At 44.4% G+C, this 14852-nt stretch overlaps 2 protein-coding genes across 6 annotated transcripts in view; one reads left to right on the top strand and one right to left on the bottom strand.

Annotated features, from left to right (window-relative positions):
* Positions 1–14852, top strand: part of ralgps2 (Ral GEF with PH domain and SH3 binding motif 2) — a 359688-nt gene that overhangs the window by 144393 nt on the left and 200443 nt on the right. The gene's annotated exons all lie outside the window — the stretch shown is intronic.
* Positions 1–14852, bottom strand: part of LOC145347974 (angiopoietin-related protein 1-like) — a 71810-nt gene that overhangs the window by 3206 nt on the left and 53752 nt on the right. For 2 of the 3 annotated variants that reach the window (XM_080196007.1, XM_080196006.1), the window contains one exon: positions 7419–7689. In XM_080196007.1, coding sequence (XP_080052133.1) covers positions 7419–7689 — 271 coding nt within the window. Of the gene's footprint in view, positions 1–4007; positions 4829–4950; positions 5084–7418; positions 7690–14852 lie in introns of those variants that run through there. The other variant, XR_013887884.1, reaches the window with a different exon arrangement.

Here is a 14852-nt window from a genome sequence, read left to right as displayed (position 1 = left end):
GAAATGTGGGGGCGATTCTCAGCCACGGCCATGTTGTGGGATGGGGTGGGGGGCTTGCATGGGTGCAGGAGTTTGGAGGGCTCATGTTGGCTTAGGGTCCTCAGGTCAGGGATTGCCACTAGTTTGGGCCTTGCATTGTGTGCATTTTCCCTGGCCACTGGCTGACTACCAACCCCAGGAATATCACTCAGGTTGCCCTGCCAGATGGCTGACAGCAGACATTCCATCCCAGATCCCACAAACAGTAATAAGAACCAGGGTTGGCAGTTGTTGCCCCAATCAAGAGAACTTTGCAACCTTTAACATGATTTCTCACACTGCATGGATTCTGTGGTACTGCCTTCGATTGGAACTCATCTTGTGATGGTCATAAAGGTGCCTCTCCACCCTTACCAGCTTGCCATGCCACAGATGTGTCAACGGTAGGTAAACACAGTAAAAAGTCTGACAACACCAGGTTTCAGTCCAACCGATTTATTTGATAGTAAATTCACTAGCTTTCGGGTTAGCCCCTTCATCAGGTGACACAGATGTGTCAATGGTAGGTAAACACAGTAAAAAGTCTGACAACACCAGGTTTCAGTCCAACCGATTTATTTGATAGTAAATTCACTAGCTTTCGGGTTAGCCCCTTCGTCAGGTGATGAAGGAGCTAACCCGAAAGCTAGTGAATTTACAATCAAATAAATCGGTTGGACTGAAACCTGGTGTTGTCAGACTTTTTACTGTGTTTACCCCAGTCCAACGCCGGCATATCCACATCAACGGTAGGTAACCCATTGAGGTGGCACATGACATCCTGGTGTCCAGACTCATGGGGACACCGGTTGTTGAGAGGGATTGAGGGCCCAGGATGGATAACCTTACTAACTGTTTCTCTCAGTTTGTTTTCTCTCTCTCTCCCTCTGCAACAAGGACAGAGGGTCGCCGGTCGGGGCCAGGATGTGGCTGCCTGTTAGTCCATGTGGGTGCCACTGTACAGGGGTGACAGAGACGTAGGACATGTTGGCTCCGCATGTCCTTCGATGGGCTGATGGATGCCAAGACCCTCGGCAGACTGCATCTAAGCAAAGAGACAGTGTGCCACCTCATGGGACAGGGGGACACCTACTCCCTGTGGCAGTGAAGGTCATGGTGGCCCTCAACTTCTATGCCATCAGGTCCTTCCAGGCCTTTGGTGGAGACCTTTGTGGCATTTCACAGCCCTTTGTGCACAGGTATATCCATGAGATGATGGATGCCCTGGCAATTACGTTCACTATGATGAGGGCTGGGCTCAACAGGAAACTCAGCTGTAGGCTTCGCTGTTATTGCCGGGATGCCCCATGTGAAGGGGGCTGTAGATGGCCTGCATGTTGCCCAGCAGTCCCTGCATGACTAGGTACTGCACTTCCTCATTAGAAAGGGGTTCCACTCCTGAACATGCAATTTGTGTGTAACTGCAGGATGAATATCATGCAGGTGTGTACACGCCACCCAAGAAGTGTACACGATAGCAACATCCTTAGGAGCTCGGACATTACTGGTCTCTTTGAGGACCAGCCTGTTGGAGAAATTCATATTGAGTTAAAAGAAATTTCAGATAATCAGGGATTTAAGATGCTTACAAAATACTAGCAATAACTGAAATGTGGCTCAGATTAGACTCAGCCTAACAGGGGAACTGTCTACATGAAAACGGTATGAACACAGTAAATGATTTACATAAATATTAGATTTGAACAAGTATTTCTGATTTAAATATGTATTTTGGTATTTTAAAATGTATTAGCTGTATTTTTAAAGTAATTGTACACTTTAGCCAAAAGCAATCTGCTGTGAGCGATGATGGGATGAAGCCTTAACAGACAGGACCACATTCTTTAGAACAATGAGACCACAGAATGTGCATTGTTTTATCAGCAAGAGTTACAAATAGTTTGGTTCCCAAAGCCACTTTCTGAATAGGGCTGTTCAAATGTCCTGATAAGATAGTGAGCTCCCGTGTTTTCTACATTACAATACTGTCAAAAGTTCAAATGGTATAATTAGCAATGGTGTGATGTGGATGGCCTGAGGTTGTAAAATGTGCTCTAGAAATGCAATTATTTCTATTGGCAGATAAATATTCTGACTGAAGGGCAGCATGGTGGCACAGTGATTAACACTGCTGCCTCACAGCACCAGGGACCTGGCTTCAATTTTGGCCTCAGATCACTATCTGTCTGGAGTTTGCACATTCTCTCCATGTCTGCGTGGGTTTCCTCCGGGTGCCCTGGTTTCCTCCCACAGTCCAAAGATGTGCTGGTTAGGTTGATTGGCCGTGCTAAATTGCCCCGTGGTGTCAGGGAGGTTAGCAGGGTTACAGGTATAGGAGCTCGGTGGGAATGTTGTCAGTACAGACTTGATGGGCCGAATGGCCTCCTTCTGCACTGTAGATTCTATGATTATTATTATAGTTCTCAAACGTGAGAATTTTAGCAGTCTGGTTCGGCCATTGACATTAATGAGAATTGGTGGAAACAATAACTTTGACCTTTTAGTTAAGCATCTGGGGTTGCTAAGCTACAGGGGGAAAAAGCTTCCGGATTCTACGGACCAATGAAACCCATGATGTCAGAGGGTAGAATGCTATTGTCTAAGGTAAATGACATCGCTGCTGTTGTCCAAGAGCCGCAACTCCAAACAGGCAAGGCGAGGTCTTTTCCTGCAACAAAGGACACATGGCTCGGTGCAAGGGAGGGACAAATATCGGGGCAGTATGCCACTTGAGATATGTCATAATAAGACTTTGTGGATCTTTTTGACAATTGTTAACAGCGATTGACTTGTACTAATAACTGGCTCATAACTACTGGACAGGTGGAAGAAGCAAACTTGAGAAATGTATAATTGTTTTGACGAATGTATTGCAACCTCAGAGTGTTATTGGACTGCTCAAGACCTTCTGTTGTAGTAAGGCATTTGGACTGTCCAATGGGGGACAAGATATACCAGCTGAGGTCCTGAATGATGGACAATTTGGAGACATGCTAAAGGAGGCCCTCGCTGCCATTGCTGTTCATCATCAAGCAGTGCATTGAACTCCTGAAGATGTGGTCCCACTGCCTGAACTGCTCTGGTGGTGCCTTCCAGTACAGGGGAGTCTCCCGCATCATTATGGTCTGCTGTGCACGTCACAACCTGACAACAGCAGTAGGAAGACATCCTGGAGGAGGAGGAGGAGAGCAACGTGGTGGTACCACTGAGAACAAGGCGGCCTAGGAGGATGTGGAGGAAGAGGCCAAGGAGGATGGAGGGCAGGCAGTGGTAGCAAGATTCCGGCAGGGCAGAGCGATGACGGAGGCCCTCTTCAGCAAGGCTCACCCTATAGCAGGTGTGGAACTCAGGAGCTCCCATCCCCACCACCCACCACATCTGGGAGCTTTAGTTACAGACTTGGTGGGCCGAAGGGCTTTTATCGTGCAGCACGACTCTGCGCCTTTATGTGTACAGCTGGGGTACAGTCATCCCTGTGGGAGGCGGATCACAGACAGATTAGTCACAGCTGTGGGATGCAATAACATTTATTACTTATTCTTAACAGCGCAATAACATTTATGTGATTCTTAACAGTACCTAATAATCTAACCGTTACTAGTGCAGTCCTTCTCCCCTGCCCTCTTGGTGACCTGAAAATGGCTTAATTTTATGTGGCCTACTGCTATGTCTAGCTGTCCTCCAAGATGTACTTCAGAAGTGGAGCATTCCACGCCCCATGGCCTGTGATACTCATGGTGGGCATCCCCAAGGTGGCTGGGACTTGAAGGGCACTAGCCAACTTTTGGGTGTCACAGATGTATCTGTGCCACGCTGATCAGCCCACTACCCATGAGATGCTTCATCAGAAGACCTGAGGACAGCTGGCATCCCAGGTGCAAGGCCCCGGCATGGGCTCTAGCCCTTGCTCCTCCCTTGGAGTGCCCATAGGCCCCTGGGACACTTCATTGGACACAGGGGCAGCTGGAATGAGCTCCAGAAGCCCCTTGGCTCTGCCAGTCCTGGAGGCCTAACTGCGTCTGCCCCATGGTGTGCGAGCCCTCAGCAATGGCCCACTGAAACTGGGTCAAGCTCTGAAGCCCCTCAGTGACAGCACTCTAAGATTGGGCCAAGCTCTGGAGCTCTTCAGCGTTTAGGTCTCTGAGACTGGTCCTAGCTCTCAAGGCCTGCAGCCATGGCCCACCATCTCCAGAATCCCTGTGAGGCCCTCAGTCATGTCCTGCTGTATCTCAAGAATGCTCCGAGACCCTCAGCATTGTCTGCTGTATCTCGAGCATGCCTTGAACCCTCCCATTTATGGTGACCATTTCATGACCCAGGCTTTCCACTGAAGAGGTCACCCTTGCAGTGTTTGCTTGGATGCCGCACAATGGTGGCACCATCTGCTGCGATGGAAGGCTGTGGGACTCCTCTAAACAGCCTCGCAGTTGCTGCAATGTTGCTGACAGTCCGTCCTGTAATCCCCAGCAATGTTGATGTATCTCCAGCAGTTTCAGAATGATGAATCCCAGTGGCCTAGCACCTGGCTTGGGCTCAGCTAATTCCTTATATCTGGCGTTCCTGCCTCCACCTGATGTGCATCTGCAGTTGTGTCATGCGCATTAGTATGTGACCCAGAAGCATCACCGGTAACATATCCCACAATGGTGACTGTATCTGCACTGGTGGATTGAATGGTTGATGCCTCTGTCAACTGTATGGTGCTGGCCTCAGAGGATCCCTTGGGGCCTTCCTCCAAGGTGTCATCACTGCTGTTGTCCAAGAGCAGCAGAGGGGCAGCAACTCCAAACAGGCAAGGCGAGGTCATTTCCTGCAACAAAGGACACATGGCTCAGTGCAAGGGAGGGACAAATATCGGGACAGTATGCCACTAGAGATATGTCATAATAAGACTTTGTGGACCTTTTTGCGACTTCCATAACATACGCTAACCTGGCTGTCATTCACTGTTCTTTCCGCTGCCACCCCCGACAGCTCTAGTGCTGTTTCCTCAAAGAGAATGAGGAGATGCAGCTTGGGGTACCCATCTCTTCTCCCATTCCCACCGGTAATGGGCTATCTTATCCTGTGGAGACAGAAGGAGAATTGTAAGCCTGGAAGGGCCAGAAATGTTGGTGTTGTTGATGGTGGGGATAGTTGGGTGGTGTATGTTGGAAACATGCTTCGGCAGGCTAGGGTTGTGATGGAGGATGCCAGAGTGTTGGAAGCAGGTGCTTGAGGTTTGGGTTTGAAGGCCACGGGGTGTTAGGGAGTGGATTGACGTGGACGTCCCAGGTGTGACGGAAAGGACTGACGCCAGGGTGGGATGGACACTCACCCTTCCTGACCGAAGCAGGTCATTCATCCTCTTGTGGCACTGGTCGCTGGTCCTCTGTGCCGATGCATTGCTGCTGCCACAGCCTCCCAAATTGCATTGGCAGCCTGACCTCTGGATCATCACCCATCTTAGGGGAACAATATGGTCCCCCTCTCAGTTCACGATGTCTAGCAGACAGTCCAGCTCTCACTCTGTGAAGCATGGTGCTGTTCATTGTGGCGCCATCTACCTGGCAAAACTGACTGTGAATCCATTGTTAACACTTATATATAGCTTGCCCTTGTTAACAGCGCTCAGCTGCAGCCAATTTTGGCAAGTTGCAAGTCTGGAAGGTTCATGGCAGCAATATTTACAAGGAGGCTCTTTCATTGCACTAAGTGTTGACTGGGGTGCACCAAAAAACCAGTGTGAATAACTCCCATTTTCTTGTCACTGCAGAACTTTGAATTTATTTGCTGAGATCAATCTCTTTGTGTTTGAATAAGGTTCATCAGTAGAATTGGGAAAAGAAAGTTGGGCTAAATGAAATTGAATCGAGCTGTTTAGAATAGAACCACGAGGTGTGATAGATTAATGGCTCTCTCAGTTAGAAGAATTGCAAAAAAGGCAAGAACTATATGCATAAAGGATATCTATAAAAGAATAGCTGAGCACACGTTTGAAATGTGGTAAGAATTTTTCTGAGGCATTAGATGACATTTGGTAGCTAAAGCGCAACAGAAAGATTGTTCTATTCATTAGCTTGGGTGCATTACAAATGTTCAACTCAATATCAAGGCTAGTGTAGATACACTCAAAAGACAAAGAGAATGGGACCCAAGGCTAAAGTCTTGAATACAGCAGTTTAGGGATGTGCAGCAAAATATTAGCTTTAACATTTAATTAAAATTCATGATGTCGCTTTTGTGATTAATTTTGCATATACTTTTGGCATTACTTTGGCTATCCACAAACACCTGGCCGTCAGTCTTGATAAAAAGAACTACTTGATCATGTCAACTACTTTTCAGATGTTATGCTGATCTGAATGTTGTTCTGTTGCTCAATAGGAAATGTGTATAAACCTTACATTACCTAACTATACTTTATTAATCTATTTTCATGAGCCCTCCAAATGCACAGCTGTATTTTTGAAAATTGTGGGATGCTTGTACAGAGTTGCAAGCACTTAAATAAAAATGCTTTTGATTTCTTTTCCAGACTGATTTCTCCACAAAACATGCTGAAACCATAAATTCCCCTGATGGAACATGCTGTTTTTCCATATATCCTGAGTCCTAAATTGCATATTTGGCTTTCAAATGCATGTGTGTTGTCATAGACACGAGGAGTTTATCTGTTAACCCTTTTAACAACCCATACTGTAAAGATGAGCCATGTGCTTCATTAATTTATAATACCCTCATGAATCATTGATCAATGAGTGTGTATATTTTAGTAAATATTTTCAGTTTCACCAAAATTAGATGGAAATCATTTACGGTCAACACCTTTATTCTTAAAATATGTAGGAAAATCAGTCGCTCACTTCAGTTCTGAGTCTCACCATTAAAAGTTTTGGATTGACAAGCCTGGGCTTGCAGTTTTTTTTAATGGTGTACATCTTTTGATCTAATAGTTTTGAAACTTCATCATGCTGATGCCTTTTGTGCTCATTTCACGTTGCAGTAGTTGTGCTGTGGTAACCATGATTCAGGCAGCATCAGAATATAAACAATATTGTGGGACCGCTAAAGGAGCAGATAACCACCTCCAGGCAGTTTTCTAAAGTGCCATAGTGGGCATTACTGCCAGTTTTAGCAATCTGTCCACTCCATCCTGTTGTTACCAATGCTTTGAAATCAGTCATCCAATATAAATGGAGTCAGGTCCCACAGTGCCGCGAATGCTTCAGAACCCATTTTGAGAAGAAAGGTCTGTGTAATGTAAGGAAGGACTTGGGGTAATGAAACAAATAAGTTTCTTTCACTACTAATTTAACTAATTTATATCATGAGTAACTTGCATCATATTTAGACTTCATATTTACATTGTCAAATATATCTTCTATACACAGTTGTTAAGTACTATTTCAAAATGGTACCTGAGTAAGAATCTCTGTCTCTGTCAAGTGTTGTAAACTGCTTGCCATTGTGCCATATTAATGAGTCTCCTGCATTCCCTTGATAGCTGCCAACTCGTAACCTGTAGTTATCATCTTCATCCTCTGTTCTGAAAGCACTGTACTCAGCAGAGACTTTCTTATCATTCCAGTCTTCCAATTTAATATATAGTTTGTAATTTCCCTGTGCAGTCAGCCTGTAAATATTCTCCAGTCCAAGCCAATGTTCCCCATCAATGTTGCCAAACCCTCTCTGAAATCAGACAAAATCTTATCAGATTACAGTCACAATTATATACTCCGTTTTCACACAGATGTGCTTTATCCTAATAGCTCATTAAATTGCTTCACAGTCTTTAGTTAGAAATTTTTTTATGTGGCATACCAACTATTTGCATTGCCCTCAGGTTTACAATGTTTTTGAGACAACACTGAAATGGTCAAGAAAATAACTTTACAAAGCAGGTGTGAGCTAATTATTTTTATGAGAACTTGAGCTCCTTAGTTACTACTTGGATAAACAGTATAGTAATATCTCATTGGCTTTAAACAGTGAATTAAGGATGCAAGGAATGTAGTTTTTATTTTCATTTCTCCATCCAAAGTTAAGGATTTAAGTCAACAATGAAAATGAAGACATTATGGTAAATCTTTGCCACATTTATTATTTAAAATTCTTTGAAAACTTTAACTCTGCAACATATACTCCAGTAAATTTATGCACTAAATAATTAATGTACATTGTTTTGCTAGTTCATATTTTGAGAGGCTAAGATACAATCAGTGATAAAACAGACAAATTGTCTGAACAATTGAATCATTTTTGATACTTGTGAAACCATAGTAAGGGTTCAGTTATCATTGTTAACTGAAGATTTATCCTTATCCTCACATATTACGGACCTACTCAACTGTTGGGAACCCACAACTAACATCACGCTATGGCTTCACATGTCCAGCCAGACTTGTACTCTCTTTCAGTTCTTTATCCCAAACAGAGACAGCTAAGTTTGGTGAATTCTTTGACTGACTAAAAGTCATGATGTGGAGATGCTGGCATTGGACTGGGGTAAACACAGTAAAAAGTCTCACACGCCAGGTTAAAGTCCAACCAATTTATTTGATAGTAAATCCACAAGCTTTTGGAAACACTGTTCCTTTGTCAGGTGTGTGGAAAGTTCTGATCAGAGAAGGGCACATAGAGGCACACACGGCTTACAGAATACTGATTAGAATGTGAATCTTTACAGCTAACCTTAAGTCTTAAAGATGCAGACAATGTGAGTGGAGATAGCATTAGACATAGGTTAAAGCGATGTGTATTGTCTGCAGACAGGACAGTAAGTGAGATGTTGCAATTTCAGGCAAGTCATGGGGGTTACAGATAATGTGACATGAGCCCAAGATTCCGGTCGAGGCCATCCTCATGTGTGCGGCACTTGGCTATCAGTCTCTGTTCAGCGACTCTGCGCTGTCGTGTGTCATGAAGGCCGCCTTGGAGAACGCTTACCTGAAGATCAGAGGCCAAATCATGGGCATTCAATGTTTTATAAGATTGGTTTAGATAGAATCAGAAAGATATGAGCATAAAAGAAGACATTTGATCTGATATCAATGATTTAGATTTCTGTTGATGGTGCTGTATTAATTAATTTTAAGCCCGAAATGACTTTGTGTCTTCGTAGACTTGGAATTCATGCCTGAGTTGAGCACTGAAACTTTTTGAGGACCAAAGCATTTCTAGATCAAAATCAAAGGGAGGAACAATGTTGCTTCTATAGTTGAACATTTTGGTGAGGCTTACTCTCCAGGCTCCATAATGGAAAATAGAAAGGCGTCTGAGAGGGCTGGAACTTGAGACTGTACCTCAGCATAGTCACAATCTTGAGAAGATATAATATTAGAAGTCTTCACAATAAGTTTGAAAATACTTGGTGAATCGTTGTGCCAAATTAAAATGCTCGTGTTCGCTTTAAAGAATTTCAAGGTCAACAATCTTCAACACCCAGTTTAATTTGGTCACTGTTTAATTCAAAGTTGCTTTTTCATGCAAATTTTGCATTTATTTTCTGATGTTTTGGTGCAGAATTAGAAGAACGTGGTTTGGGTGGTTAGCAGACCATTGTCTACTTGGTTGTCTACTTGGTGCACTATCTCTTGTCAGATTGTGGGAATAAAACATGCACTGGTCTTGTTCACAGTCACCTTGTTGAAGCCTAAGAGTACTATTCTTATTATGTTGCCTAAAAATGATGGCAAGGCTGGGCCTCTGGGATGAAGTGCTCGAATCCCCAAATTATATAATAGGAATGTAAAAATTAGGAGCAGAAGTAGGCAAATTCAACCCTTCAAGCCTTTTATTAGAAATATATATATTTCCTCCTTGAAACCATTCAACAGTTCAGACTCCCCTACTTATGGGGCAGTGAGTTCCATAAATTCACCATGCTCTGCAAGAAGTAGTTCCCCCTCATCTCAGTTTTAAACCTACTGCCTCTCAGCCTGTGACCTCTTGTTCTAGATTGGCTCACAAGAGGAAACATTTGGTTTAAATTTACTTTATCAATACATTTTCAAACTTTATACTTTGATCAGATTTCCTCTCATCCTTCTAAACTCCAGCGAGTATAAGCCCAAACGGTTTAATCTCTCCTCATAATATCAACCCTTTCATCCCCAGAATCAATTTAGTGAACCTCCTCTGAACTCCTCTAATGCCATCACATTCTTCCTCAAATAAGGAGACCAAAACAGGACACGGTTCTCCAGATGTGGTCTCACCAACACCCTATACAATTGCAACAGCACTTATCTATTTTTATACGTCAGTTTCTTTGCAATAAATTTCATTTGCCTTTTTTTATTACATGCTGTACCTGCATACCGACTTTCTGCAATTCATGAACATAGACACCCAAATCCCTTTGCCCGGATGCATTTTGAAACTGCTTTCTGGTTAGGTAATAATATTCCTTTTTTTGCCAAAATGGATAACCTCATACATACCCACATAAAACACCATCTGCCAAGTTTTGGCCCTTTCTCCTAATCTATCTGTATCCATCTGTAGAATCTTTATCTCCTCTTTACTGCCAGTTTTCCCACCTATTTTCGTATCTTCTGCAAATTTTGCTATGTTACACTCTGCCCCTCTTTGAAGGCCACTTACAAGGAACCCCCCACCAACTCCCCCCCCACCCCCGCAATCAGGGACCTCTTTCCCTACACAGAAATCGAGACCCACCCCCCCCACCTCAACTACTGCACGTGGAAGAAAATTCTACATCCTGAATTTATTCATAATAAGTTATTTTCATTACTTTCAGTTGTTCATGCAAGGCGAATGCATGTGTTATCTACCTTTGTTTTGCTGTGCTTTTTAATAGATATCGTGCGAGATCTAGAGATCCCGTTCACCATAGGTGTAAATCATGTAATGGCCACTTAATCTCGCAAGGGCTAAACTGGGATCATCGGGGTATCTCCCCCTTCCAGATTGTCACTGGGGTTCTTTCATTCCCCTGTTTGAAAACCAGTCGTGATTTGTGGCAGCTTGAAGTCATGCCACCAGGGAGAGAGGATACATCGTGAGTGGGTGCTATGACTCAAGCTCTTTAATTATATTGAAATTTTATTTAAATTTATTAAAACTCGTGGAAATCAAGTTTGCACCCTCGCAGAGCATGAACCTGATCGTATCACTGATGAAGCGGTGGGGAAGACCTAGTGCTGTGATTTTGCTGGTGGAAATCCCATTTTAGCCTTTGCGAGATTGAGTGGCTATTACATGATTTACACCTATGGCAAACGCGATCTCTAGATCTCGCACGATATCTATTGAAAAGCACAGCAAAACAAAGGTAGATAACAACACATGCATTCGCCTTGCATGAACAACTGAAAGTAATGAAAATAACTTATTATGAATAGAGTCAGGATGTAAAATTTTCTTCCACGTGCAGTAGTTGAGGTGAATAGTGTAACTGCATTTAAGGGGAAGCCAGACAAATACATAACAGAGAAAGGAATAGAAGAATATTCAAGACTAAATGGAGTAGATTGGGAGAAGGCTCATGTGAAGACTAACCAAATAGGCTGAATGAAGTGATGTAAATTTCATGTAATAGAAAAACTTCTTAAATAACATCAAGCGCTTCTTTTGGAGAGAATGATCTGGCCTCTCCAATCTCTTTGTAGGAATTATGTAATCACCTGATCATAAAGTTCAATGCCCTTGATAGTATTTTTCATCTTTAAAATGGTGATTGTGCCTTCTACCTCAAAGATAAATATTGCAGAGTGGAAGGTTCAGTTCTTGGGTGGTTAACCCTAAGCTTGTTGATTGTTTTGCAAAGTAGAACTGCAGTCAATCTATTTAACTTTACTTGCTCAAAGCCATTCCTTATTGCAATGAAAAGAGTCCACTGTAAGAAAAAAATGCCAAACATAATTTTAGGCAAACTAGCTAGAAACATCTCCTGCATGCAGGTTAAACCAGTTCTCAATGTTAAGATCTCTGTAGATTCCGATAACTTTTAAGAAGAGATTTGAGCTTCCAGATACTATCTGAAAGAATAAAACAAGATTTCATGTTTTAAAACTTTAACAAAAACACTATTGACCAAACCCTTTTTTTGGTAGGCAACTTGTACTTTAAATTGCATAAAGAAACATTCCGCTTTTATACTTATCACCCTTGACATTCTCCATGGAATTACAGTCCTTTTAGCAAACAGTCCACAGTTGCTCCTACCTTTCAGTGGTTTCTGTATCCTTGATTTGCCAAATAGTAACTTTAACTGACCATCTCCAGGTATGTTCCTCAGTTTTCGGAGAGTTTCTTGAATCCACCACCAGCAGTAAAGTCTGTTGCAAAAATTATTTACTTGACAAATCTCTCAGAATCCTTAGATGGTTGCAGGATTCCTCTGTTTGAAAAGAGACAGTCTCCCTCCCATTTCCAGCCATGGTAGCTCACAAAGTCAGTTAGCCTCTTCTCTCTGCTGACCATACAGAAAGTCTGCCTATGCAATTCATTGAAGCAGGGAAACCTGTAACCTGATCTCAAAGTTGGCTTCATCTGCCCTCTTCCTCATGGCAACATGAAATGCAGTAAACATGCATCTAGACAAAACTGCAGATTAGCTATTCTTGACCTCAACTGTCTTTCATCTTAGAAGTAAATGAACAATTAATGGCATAACTGTTTACACCCTACTTACTTCAACATTTTTCTGAGACTTTGAGAGGCCAGAGTCTACTGATTGTAAACTCAAGAGAGTACTATCATTGACCCAAAACCTTGGGTCATGCCAATCCCGGAGAATAGTGTGCGAGACCAAAAATTCAATTCATGCCTGGCGCGAAACAGTTTGCAATTCTCCCAGCCCCTTTCTAATGCAGAAAGGACATGAAGCTCATTAGATGAGATTGACTACATTTCAGTGTCATTTGTGAGTTTGGCACGTGACTGTCCTACCTCCCAGGATGCACCCATCTCTCTGGTGGGATATCACACAGATGTGAATCACTACTGGTCGTATAAAGTGTGGTTCAGGTGCAACAATTGTGAGCACAAGCGCGAGATGAGTACCACTGAGCACCAACCTCCAGGGTGCAAAATGGTGGGTCAGCCACTGTCATGGTGCAGAGACTTGGGTGGCTCGGGTTGGGCCAGGTGTCCTCAGGTCAGGAATCACCACTGGGTTGGGCCTCCCGTGGCGAGCATTCTCCCTGCCTGCTGAAAGCCCCCCACCGAGGAATTGCATATGAGGTTCAGTTCAAATTCCACTAATGTTGCATCCTTCACCCTGCTCCATGGTTTACCAGGAACTTCCCATCCCAAGCCCCAATAACCATCACAATACCAGGTCTGGCAGCTGTCGCTCCAGTCAAGGAAGCTTGGTAGGTGTGACACAGCTCTGAACACTGCATGAACTCTGCAGTACTCCCTACAATGGACACTTGCCGCAAGGAAGTCAGAAGGATGCCTCACTACCGTCTGTCTGATTGGCATGCCATGTCTGGTAGTCAATCCAGGTGGTGCACGTGTATTTATACTGTAAGTGTTCCTCAGTGAGGACCTCTGCACAGCTACCCTTATGCACAAGATGAATGCTCGGGCAGTGAGTCCAGCCTGCCTCATACTGCTGCCAATGGCCTCAGGATCATGGGTCCATATCCGCGGGGGTTGGCTGTCCGGGAGGTTAAAGTCGCAGATCACATCAGTGACTACGCGACTGCTCTGGAGGTGCAGAAGACACTGTGCCGCATCCTGTGAGGAGATGGTATATGTGGGATATCAGAGACAACCATGCTGGGGCATGGGCAGTGCCCATGGCCACTGAGGTGATGATGCAGTAATTGAGAAGTCACATGGCATGGATTGCCAAGGTTAGATGCATGGGAAAATAGAGTGCTGGGAGGGATTGAGGGGCCTGAGATGGATAACCTTATGGACAGCCCCTCCCTCTGTCCTTCCCACACCCAGCCCAGAGCAACTATGAATTTCAGTATAGAACTAGCAGATGTATTAGCGATCATCGTTGTTGCTGCAGCAGCCAACAGAGATTGCCCACCAAGGCAAGGCAAACCCAGGCCGGAGGCCACACCAGGAAAATGGGTCTGCTGATCTGGAATGTGACAGCAGGCCTGAACTTCTACGCCAGTGGGTCATTCCAGAGCTTGAGCTGGGACCGTATACCCCCCACCATCCCAACATGCCCCAGAGGGTCTCAGTGACATTTACGTCAGCGTGATGGGCCTAGGTTGGCTGTGCCAGCGAATGCTTATCCAGGCAGGAGGGTGCTAATGACTCACTCTGAGGCGAGCCGTGATGTTGCCCTGATGCTGCCAAAGTCTGATTCTTGCCTTCTCTGACTGCACACAGACATCTGGGCCCATGTCTGGGTGAGGGCTGGAGGCACCACCGTGCAATCCGCTGCTCAGAGGGTGGCGGAGGGGCTGGCAGGGAATGAACTAGGGGATTACAGATTGGTGAGTTGCAAGATAGCAATGGGGGCATTGTTGGAGAAGATTTAGAAGGGGAGCATGAGGCCCCAGTTGGAGAGGTGTGTGTTCTTCAGGATGAGCAGCATGACTTCGGCAGGGGAAATTCATGCCTGACAATTTCGATAGGTTTCGGAGAAGTAGTCAGATGTGTGGATGGGATGGTTGCAACATAGAGTCTGGGGGGTGCATATTGTCACTGTACGGAATATTGGTCAGGCTACAGCTGGAGTACTGTGTCTAGTTCAGTAGTTCACTATAGGGAGGTGCAGTTGCAATAGAGGGAGTACTGCAGGGTCACTAAGCTGCAGCCTGGGATGGAGCTTTGGTGCCATCAGGGGTGACGGGATGTAATTAGATTATGTTCTGTAGCACAGGGGAGGCTGAGAAGGGGGCCTTTGTCAGGGT

This window comes from Carcharhinus amblyrhynchos, chromosome 9 (assembly GCF_965287045.1).
Source record: "Carcharhinus amblyrhynchos chromosome 9, sCarAmb.v2.hapA, whole genome shotgun sequence".
Lineage (NCBI taxonomy): Eukaryota > Metazoa > Chordata > Chondrichthyes > Carcharhiniformes > Carcharhinidae > Carcharhinus > Carcharhinus amblyrhynchos.
The sequence above is the reverse complement of the archived record's forward strand: the minus strand, read 5'-3'. Positions and strand labels throughout refer to the sequence as shown.